We start from the raw sequence: 11,558 nt of genomic DNA, 5'->3' as shown, positions 1-11,558 counted from the left end.
TTTATCATAATTGAATTTAAAAAAATATCAAATTCTTAAATTATTTTATTCAATTGATAAATTTACTCATAACATCCGTAGATTCATACACATAACATCCATTATTTCATGTTAATAACATCCATAATTTGTACTCATAATATTCATAATTTCATACCTATATAATGTCTATAATTAATAATTTTTTATAATTAATATTATCAAATTTTAAACTATACGTCTTATTGTATTTTTTAAATTATCTCATATGTGCACTAATAGATCATTATTTTAATTATTTTAATATTTTTATTTAATATTCATATGTATGTTTATTTATTGATTTTAATATAATGAGTTGCTAATTATTTTTAAAATTTTATTTTTTAATTTTTATTTATATTTTATGTTTTATTTTTTAATAGTCTATATGTAAAAATATAAGTTATATAGTAGAAGTTGTTAAAAATTTTTAATTTAATTTTCATAATTTTTGCAGAGAATTATTGTATTTTAATGGATAATAATGTGATTGAGAGATGTTAGGAATTTGATTTGGGAAAAACTGGGAAAGAACATTAATGACTCCAAACATGCAGCAAAATAGTAGGTAATAAAAAAGATAAGTGATAAAAAAGTGTATGTCACTTACTTATCAAAAAAATAAAAATTTTTATGTGACATTTTTATATTGTAATTATTTTTTGATTACCTAGCATCACCCTTTTAGCAATTAGTGACCAAATCTCTAATTAATGTTAGACTTCTAATTCACCTGGTAGTATCACCTTAAATATTCAATCTTACAATTTTCACACTTCAAAAGTCTAATTTAGAGGTGAGAAGGATGTATTGTTAGTTTTATTTTTATATGCATATGACTTGTACCAAAAACCATATTAACATATGACTCAATAATTCTCTTTAGTAAAAATTCATGCGGACAAATAACACAAATTATATACTTGTTGAAATTAAACCAAATACTCCATCATCATCACCTTTATATTATTGTGTGTTAACAAAAGTATAAATGAGTTTGACACTCCTCAATCTACTAATTAAGGATATGACATGCTTCTAGGCTCATCCATGAATACTTAGAGAGGATTTATGGATCATCTATCAAAATAGCTTTTATAAAACCAGAAAAAACCAAACCCATATCCTATATATGAGATATATTTAGTTTAATTATTTTGTTACTCTTATAATTTTATCAAATTTATAATTAAATTTTTATATTTTTTTAATTGAATCTTTATACTATTTTTAATTTTATAATTAGAAATATTAAAATTAATAGAATATTTCTTTCCAAAGATATACGATCAAAGATCTAATTAGGTTCTTAATTATAGATATCTTCAATTTGTGAAAAAATATTCAGTTAACTCTAACATATTTTACATTAAAAAAGATCTAATAACAAAATTAAAAACAGTGTAAGAACCCAATTCAAAAAATATATATATAAGATTTTAATTAAAAATTTAGGACTAACAGAATAATTAAATCGATATATTTCAAGTTTTTGCTAAGTATATTATGTATATATATACACACTCCATTTAATTTCTATGTAGTAGTAGTATGTAGTATTTGTTTAGAGATTTAGTTTTAACTGATGATGAGTGTATTATTTTTTTGTTTCCGTAATAGAACTTAATCATGGCTAAATTATTAGAGTTTAGTTTCTTAATTAATTCTTAATATAGTTATATCTTTAACAATAATGCAAAATCTACTTTACTAAAATAAAGTGCATGCATATGATAATATAATGGCGGGGCACAGCTTCTTCGATTTGTCCTTTGTCACACAGTATAAATAGGAGAAAAAGATAAATAAATAATAGAATTTTTGAAATTTCATCAATTATTTTTCCATCACCCTTAAATAGCTAGGCTAGTTGTAGTGTTTATTTAACAGGATTCTGAAAATGGGGAAGCAACAATTGTGGTTCACCATGACAAGGAGGGAATTTCCACCATAAAATTAAATAAAAGACATTATTGCAAATAATTTTTTATACATTTTGAGAAATTCTTGGAAATAATTTGCGGTGATAGTTATGTTTAGAATTATTGAAAACAACAATTTGATATATTGAGTGTATATTTTTCTTGAGAAGTAATTGTCATCAAAATATGACTATAGTACTATAGCGTTGTATTGATGAACCATTAATTCAATTATGATATTAACTCGTTATTTTTGGTAAGGTCTAAAAACTCACATTATCAACTTGCTGTTGTGGGGGCCTAAAAAGAGTACAACTCCAAATATAAATTGAAGATTTTGTTGAAATTAAGTTACATTTTGTCAGAAATTTAAATATGTATCTTCTCTTATCAATTTATATTTTTAAAAGAAATAGTTTCATATTATTATATTAAAATTTCTATAATTAAAAGAAATAGAGTTTAATTTTTTTTGAACTCCAAAAGAAAAAAAATGTAGTATATGACTAAAAAAAAAAGAAAAACTATAAATTTTGAACAAATTCAAAATAAATTTTTATTTAAAAGAATATGTTAAAAATATAAATATTTATATATTTTTTATTAATTTAAATTTTATGAAAAATGATTTCATAACAGGTTTAATATTGATTATTCTATTAATGTCATAGTATATCATCTCTCCAAAATTCTTTAGCATTTATAAATGAGAAATGTTTCTTGCTTTTGTTGTTTTTTTTTTTGGCACATTTTCGAATGCACATTATCGTGTTTTTAGATAAAGTGCATTAATTATATTTTTCTCTTCTCATCATTATACACTACTCTTAATTAGTTAAACATAACAAAAAAAATATACACTATAAAATATGCACAGTAGAAAGTATACAAATAATATCCTTTTGTATAAAAGTACTATAAATTATTTATGTATTACGGTAAATTTTAAATTAGGGGTGTACATGGTCCAGTTCGACTTAAATTCAAACATTTTAAAGATTAGTTTGGTATAATTTTATCGAGTTTAAAGCCAGATACAAGTTTCAAAGATATATTCAATCATTATTTAGGATCGAATATGGGGCAAGACGAATCCGATTTTACTCGATTTATGTGCACACCTAAGAGAACTAAAAAAGATATATATATTTTAAATTAGTTCTAATATTATATTATATTAGTTATAAATTTATTGTTTTATTTTTAATCATATTTGTTGAATTAAAAAATAAATTGAAGAAGCCTAAAATTAAAATTTAGAGACAAATTTAAGTTCAAATATAAATATTAACTTCTTGATAACAAGTTTCTTCTTTATAAATAAGTGCATCATAAAAAGTTTTTTTATAAATAAATTTTTTTATAAATTATTATTAAAATTTTAAAGACCCAATTTGTATCCGATTTAGACTCAATATAATTGTGATATGAAAATATTTAAATTTTATCAGATCCAAAATCGAATTAGAATCTAAAAAATAGATTTAATATATATTTAAAGTCAAATCTAAATTAAAACAAACCAAATTTCATCCGAATAATATACAACCGTACCTCAAACTCACATCCTTATAAAAAATATAAAGAGAATGTTAGGTAAATAATGATTATTTTAAACAATATAAATAACTACCAATTAAATAAAGATACACTATATCCTAATTTAATACTACTAATTTAAATTTATTATTTTAACCCTATTAATTTATATTATTCACATATTATTTAAAAATGTTGTTGGTTACTTATATTTTTCCAAATTACAAATCTTTTATTTCCCATTGACTATTTCAACCATTTTGGAACATACATCCTTGTAATTGCATTAATTGCTTGGTTTTATGAATAAGAGGAAATGAATGATGACACAAGAAATATCATAATCAAGATTTCTGTCAGCGCCCTACATTAAATATCACAAAATTCTATCCATGAATTAAATGACACCAAGATAAAGGACCATAATTGAATTTCGAAAATGTTTAGTATAAAAAAATATTAGTAAAAAATAGTTAAAATTTATTTTATTTAATATTTATTAATTATTATAATAATTAATAAATATTAAATAATATAAATTTTAATTTTTTAAAATATTATCGTTTAATTTAATTTTTCGATTTATAGATGCATTTTGAAAAAGTTAGCTCAATTCGCACCTACCCTATACATATATATGTTTGCACTAATAATTTAATTTAATATTTATAAATTTATATATATAATATATATAATTACACATTTATTATATTTATAATTATCCAACTATTTTAATTATAAAAAAATTATATACTTATTCTAACATACAGTAATTAAGAATACAATAAAATAAGGTTAGATGGTTTTAGATTAATTTTTTAATTTTCTTCCAAATATTTTATTTAACCAAAATTTGAATTTGCATGTTCATATAATAAAAAAATAAATAAATTAAAGAACATGCATCAATGGTTATGCATAAATGCTCCATGAACATGCACATGATCTTGTTCCCCCCATCCACCATGTTCAGGAAACATCTCAATTATAGTTTAGCTAAACTTGGTTTGGTTCTTAGTTCTTAGACATAAAACAAATAAAGTCTTAAAGGAATAAATGAACAATGATAAAATAAAATAAAATAAAATAAAAAAGAAATGCAAATTCAAAAGTTAAAGTAATAGAATACCATAGCTACAACAACAAACAAGCACATTATTAACATTATTATTGAGCATCCACACACAAGAAGAAACTTATTTTTTTAGGAGAAAACAAAAAGAAAAAGAAAATGGTCTTGCAACATAATTTAGAGTCGTTATAGTTTATGTTTCATAATTTATGCTTACACATGCATATGCATAATGCATTTAGCTAGTGCTATGTTTGATAATTAATATTATATATAACAAACCATGATAATACACAGATTAATTAAAATATTATAATTAAAACTATATATTTTGAAGACCATGCTCTCTCTGTCCATCTTTGTCTGCTATAGTCAACTGGGCACCACAAAGGGATATGGAGCAGGTTATGGACACTGCTATAACCACCACTACTCTCTAGCTTCTGTTCTTGCATTTCTCCATGGCTCTAGGTGCTACATTAACAAAATAAATTATCTTTAATATTCTTTTTAGGAGAAATAAGACCAACAAAATTTATCTTTATGTAAAGTTATTAATTAAGAATGATTAGATAATTTGACATATTTGATTAAATTGTTATATAATGATCTTAACTAATAACTAACATCATTTCTTCCATTTTATTATTATTATTATTATTATTTAAAATAATTTATTTAGATATAAGATATATTAATTCAATTTTCCAATTGTACTCTTATATGAGAAAGAAGCAATTTTTTATTTAGCCTTTTTATTTTGATGTGCATATTATTTTTTTATTTTTTATTTTTAAAATATATAATACATAAATAAAAAATAGATTAATAAACATATAAGAGCCTATTAATCCACTAATAATAAATGAAAAAAAGGTACAAAAGTAGTGTTAAAGAATGGTGTTCATATGAGTAAATAGAAGGAATTATTGAATGCATTGAATAATAATGATGACTAAATACACAAGGGTTTCATGTGTGAAATAAAATTGGAAAAAAAAAAGATACTAACCCAGTCCAATTGCTTCTTTTCCTTTCATGATACGTAAACGCTTGCATGATTCCACAAACATCCTGGTTAACATCAAAGCAAATATTGATGTTATGCTAAAATCATAGAGTATATATATATATATATAGTTACTTGGCTTGTACACATGTTATAAGAAAGACAAGTAGTATAGAAAGCAAAAGAGTGAGGGAAAAAGAAGTACATAATAATTTAATTCACCACTTATTAGTAGTTATAACAACTCAGATAGATGTTCTTAATTATGAAAGATTATTTCTAATTTTTTTAATGATACAATAATTATGATATGTATTATATAATGGTACTTGTTTCTAATAATAATCTATAATAATTAATAATACAGCATAATTAATAAAATTCAAATTATTTCTTTTTATATTTAATTTACAATATATACAATTTTTTTTTACTTTCATTTTTTCCCCTTTTGATTAATTACAAGCTAAGCAAGTAGGTCCAAGAATAATGTGGTAGAAGTGATGAAAAGAAAAGAGAGAAAATGAACATACTCCCAAGGAACATCACCGACAAGCATCCAATCTCCATCCTTATCTTCATAAGTTGGGACATAATCAGAATTGTTCAATAAATCCATCAAAGCTCTCTCATTCATGAAGAAATCCTTCATTCCTTCTGATTCACAACTTCCTTCATTATTTTCAATCATTCATACCATTAGATATCTAATATCATTCAACTATGGATATAAACTAATAATAGTAAAATTTTGCATGCATGGTTACTTGTTTTTCCTTTCCTAAGAAACTAATCAACTTCAAGATCCATTAATTTCACTAATTAGTTAGATAATTTTATATATTCATATAAATGAAAATTATTGAAATATTAATATTAAGAAACTTAGATTTAGTCTTTTACAAAATAAGAGATAAAAACAGAAAATAATTTTTTTTTACAGAATCTAAAAACAAAAATTACTGAAAGTAAAAATAAAAAATACAACTACAAATCAAATTTATCTTTACTTTTTTTAACTTTTTTTATTTAGTATTATCATAATAAAAAAATATTCTTGAAAAATAATTAATATACCCATACAAGTAATTAATTAAATCTCCTAAAAAATTCATTAAAAAAAATATAATATTTTAAAATTGAAGAATATTATTTTGGAGGAAAAGTATAATTAATTAAATAGGAGTGAAGGATGAAGGTGCAAACCAATAGTGAAAGAGCTAAACATTTTGCCTAAGGCATCAGAGAGCTGAGGGTAACTGTTGTAGTTCTTTAAGTCCACTTTGCGAAGGTAGGGTGCACCATCCATGCTTACCTTCACAAAGCTTCCATTACCATTTCCATTATTGTTATTCTTCTCATTCTTCTGACTCTCTTCTGTGCTGCTTTTTTGAACTGCAAACATGTTCTTCCTGTATGACCTCACTGGTGGCCATCCCACCACTTGAGCCCTATACATATTTTAATAATATTTTTATTATTTTCATGCATTATTATTCTTAATAATAATAATAATAATAATAATAATAATATACAAATAATAAATTATTTGTTAAATATGAGTTACACAGGATTACACTTGTATAAATATTAATGAAATTATTTACTGAATATAGTATTTTACAAAAAAAGTTGGCAAATAATGGTCGTTGGCGAAAGATTACGAAAAATTTTACAGTGGTTTAAAATTGTCACCATTTAACTTTAAAATCGTCACTATTAATTTATACAAATAATAAATTATTTATTAAATATAAGTCACACAAAGCTACACTTATATAAATATTGATGAAATCATTTATTATATATAGTATTTTACAAAAAAATTGGCAAATAGCGGTGGCTGACAAAAGATTTTGTGGTTATTTATAAGAAAAACTGACAAGTAGTGGTGGCTGACAAAAAAAGTTACGAAAGATTTAAAAAAATTAGCAAGTAGCGGTGACTGACAAAAGCTTATGAAAGATTTTGTGGTTATTTATAAAAAAAGTTAACAAATAGCGGTGACTGATGAAAGGCTACAAAAGATTTTGTAGTAATTTAAATTGTCTCATTTAACTTTAAAATCGTCACTATTAATTTATACAAATAATAAATTATTTGTTAAATATGAGTCGCACAAAGTTATACTTTTATAAATATTGATGAAATCATTTACTATATATAATATTTTACAAAAAAATTGGTAAATAGCGGTGGCTGACAAAAGATTACAAAAGATTTTGTGGTTATTTACAAAAAAAAAGCTGACAAGTAGTGGTGGCTGACAAAAAATTACGAAAGATTTAAAAAAGCTAGCAAGTAGCGGTGGCTGATAAGTAGCGATGACTAACAAAAGGTTACGAAAGATTTAAAAAAACTAGCAAGTAATGGTGGCTGACAAAATGTTACAAAAAATTTTGTGATTATTTATAAAAAAAAGCTGACAAATAGCGGTGACTGACGAAAGATTATGAAAGATTTTGTAATGATTTAAATTGCCACCATTTAACTTTAAAATTATCACTATTAATTTATACAAATAATAAATTATTTGTTAAATATGAGCCACACAAAATTGTACTTTTATAAATATTGATGAAATCATTTACTATATATAGTATTTTACAAAAATGCTGGCAATAGCAATAGCTGATAAAAGATTATAAAAAACTTTTTGTTGATTTAAAATCATCACCATTTAACTTCAAAATCGTCACTATTAATAATTTATACAAATAATAAATTATTTGTTAAATATGAATCACACAAAGTTATAAATATTGATAAAATCATTTACTATAAATAGTATTTTGCAGAAAAGCCGGTAAATAACAGCAGCAGCTAACAAAAGACTACAAAAAATTTTATGATGATCTAAATCATCACCATTTGACTTATATATAATATTTTGCAGAAAAATCGATAAATAATAACAGCTGTTGAAAGTCTATAAAATTTTTTATGATGATCTAAATCGTCACCATTTAACTTTAAAATCATTACTATCTACTGATATTTGTGTAATGGCAATAATATAGTAACTTATTATGTATAATAAAATGATGAATAAATTTGAATATATAAATCTAATTTCAAGATCAAACAAATTAAATGGAATAATCCTAACAACAACAACCTAGATTTGAATCATAACAATTCTGTACTCTATCATCAAAATCAATTAGCTTCTTTAATTGGAGTGCTAGGCTAGCTTAGCCTGTGGGAATATATGATATCTTTAAATAAGCTTTTAATTTTTAACATTTTTCTTTTTCATAAATATTTTTTATTTAGAAAAAATTAGGTAATTTAATTTGTTTTTTCTCAAGTAATGAAATGATCCGAATAAGTGAGTTATGTGAGAAAATAGAAATAGCAGTAGAATAATGGAAGAGAGAGAAAAATGAATAGGAAAATTTTATTAACCCCAATTATGTAAAATGGTTTTTATTTATTTTAAAACTTTAATAATTTTAATTTATATGAGTATTTTAAATTAAAATTAAACAATCATTTATAAAAATGAAAAGAGTAGCAAAGTATATATATTAAAGGAAAAAAACATTGGTGGAGATATATAATTACCGAAATCCATTATTATACAACACATCAAGATTAATCATACGAGTGTATGTGTGTGTGTGTTTTCTCTAATGATAATTCATGTCTCTTAATTAGCCTTTCCATTATTGAATACAAAAAGATAAGTACCTATGTATGACTTAGCTTAATTATTATTGTAGTTCATCTATCACATGACAATGTTGTCTATCCTATGATTGATTTCAACCAATATTTTCCCAAAAAAAAAAAAATTATTATGAAAGCTAATTAAATTCAAGTAATTGGAGGGTTATTCAACTTAATTAACCAAAGTCTTAATTAATTTGAGTCATTTAGATGAAAGAAGATAGCATTTGAAAAGCTTTACCCCCCATAGTGGGATAACCTGACCCAACCTAAATTAGTTGAAATCCAATAGACATCAAATACATACACTTTGAAAAAAAAAAACACCAAAAATAAAAAAACATACACACACACAAAGAATTACTATACATGTGCATATTCATGTATGTGCATGTTCATCATCACCACCATATATATAGTACATGAAGAAATACCAACTAACAAATTATTATTAGATGAGTGGTAAAAATTTATTAGTTTATTTAGTCTTCCATAATAATAAGAATAACAAGGCATAAGCAAAATCAAATTATAGAACACTTAAAATGATCTATTCTTTGAAATTATATTATAAGAACAATATATATATATATAATTTAAACAAATATATGTAAATAAATATTTTGTGCACATATATCAAATCAATATATATACTCTCTTCTATCAAAAGAGAAATTATTATGACACCCAACAATTTCATACCCAGTTCAAATAAACAAGACTAACTTAGTGATAGATATACAAAAAGGGAAAAAAACCGCAAATACATATAACATACATATGATGATTCTAGTATTATATATATAATCAAACATGTGACTTATACACCAAAATTTAACCACAAAATTAATCAACAAAATATAATATACATTGCAAATAAGTTAAACAATATATATATATTTATACATAAAAATATAATTAATAATTTAAAAATTTTATAAAATTAATTATTAATATAAAATATACGTTAAAATATAAAATATATATTAAAAATAAATTAAATTTATTCTATTTATATAAAAATATATAATAATTAATTTTTATGACTGATTTTGGCGTAAGAATTTTTTTATATAGAGAAGGACTTACTTAGCAGGAGGCTTGGCAGGATCAGAAGGAAGAAGATTCTTCTCCTTATTATTATTAGGAGATGAGTGGTTCTCAGCAACAACACCATTGTTGTTATTCTTATTTGCTTCCTTCTTTGGTGACGAGAGATTCAGCAACAAATCCACGGTAGTGTTGGAAGTTTCATCACTGTTATTGTTCTCATCACTCTCAGTTTCAGATTCGGTCTCAGAGAACCCTCTCTTCTTTTCATTGTTCTTCTTCTTGTTGTTCCCTGGCAGCCCAAGCCTGAGCTCAGTTTCCTCAAACACCATCTTCTCCATTGATGATTTCTCTTCTTTTGTTTCTCTCTTTCTTTCACTTTATAACTCTCTCTCTTTCTAAACCTCTTTCTCTTCTCTCTCTAATAAGCATATAGCTAGTGCTTTAGTAGTAATAATAGTGATGATGAGTTGTTATTATTATTATTATTGCAAGGGTATGTATGGGGAGGGAGAAGCTTTTGGGCATTAACATTAATAGAAGGGGGAGAGGGGGTATTTTTGTAATTTGGGTTTGGTATTATTGGAAGCAATGGGATTTTGACACGTGGAGGGGGATGTGGTGGCAAGAGTGCTGGGTGTAGTGAGGACAAGGTCATGTTATCTTTCCTATGATTGTTGAGTGGGAAGAAGTGGGAAGTGGACACCAATGTTGGACTTGCATGCTTTCTTTATTATCTCTTTCTTTTTCTTTCTTTTCTTTTATTTCTCCTAGGGTTTCCCCTTTCCACACAAACTTATCAAAAAAATTGAGTGAATTTCTTATTTCTTCCTTTATTATCATCATTGTTTTAAATTGTGGAGAAAAAAAATTAATTGTCTAGCCCTTTTTTTTAATTTCACGTGGTAATAGCTACAATACACATCACAATGACTGCCATATATTATTGCAAGTAGTAATAGAAAGGGAATCAAGTCAATTTTAGAGTCGGTTTAAACTTGATTTGATAACAATTTGATAAGTTTGACTTATAAAATTGTGAGTCAAATTTAAAATAATGTATAAAATTTTGAGATTAAATTCATACTTTATAATTAGGATGATTGTTCATAAGTAGCTCAATTATTTAGTTTTTCATAAGTAGCTAAACTAATAAATTGTTACATACACAAATTTAAATCGAAATTCAGATTTATTATACTTCATAGTTAAGTGAACAAATAAACTAATTCTTTAAACAACCTAAAAATTAAATAATAACTCAATTTTCATA

The 11,558-nt window shown here is 23.8% G+C and overlaps 1 protein-coding gene across 1 annotated transcript; it reads right to left on the bottom strand.

The window, feature by feature from the left end:
- Positions 1 to 4,615: 4,615 nt before the first annotated feature.
- LOC130961851 (auxin-induced protein AUX28-like) lies at positions 4,616 to 10,800 on the bottom strand. The gene is made up of 5 exons (XM_057887887.1): positions 10,325 to 10,800; positions 6,770 to 7,014; positions 6,097 to 6,235; positions 5,567 to 5,628; positions 4,616 to 5,028 (listed from the first exon to the last, which is right to left on the bottom strand). Exons 1-5 carry the CDS (start codon positions 10,624 to 10,626, stop codon positions 4,991 to 4,993), a joined length of 786 nt encoding a protein of 261 aa, XP_057743870.1. The 5' UTR covers positions 10,627 to 10,800; the 3' UTR covers positions 4,616 to 4,990.
- Between the last annotated feature and the right edge of the window lie 758 nt (positions 10,801 to 11,558).

The sequence above is a fragment of the Arachis stenosperma genome, chromosome 2 (genome assembly GCF_014773155.1).
Source record: "Arachis stenosperma cultivar V10309 chromosome 2, arast.V10309.gnm1.PFL2, whole genome shotgun sequence".
Taxonomy (NCBI): Eukaryota; Viridiplantae; Streptophyta; class Magnoliopsida; order Fabales; family Fabaceae; genus Arachis; species Arachis stenosperma.
The sequence above is the reverse complement of the archived record's forward strand: the minus strand, read 5'-3'. Positions and strand labels throughout refer to the sequence as shown.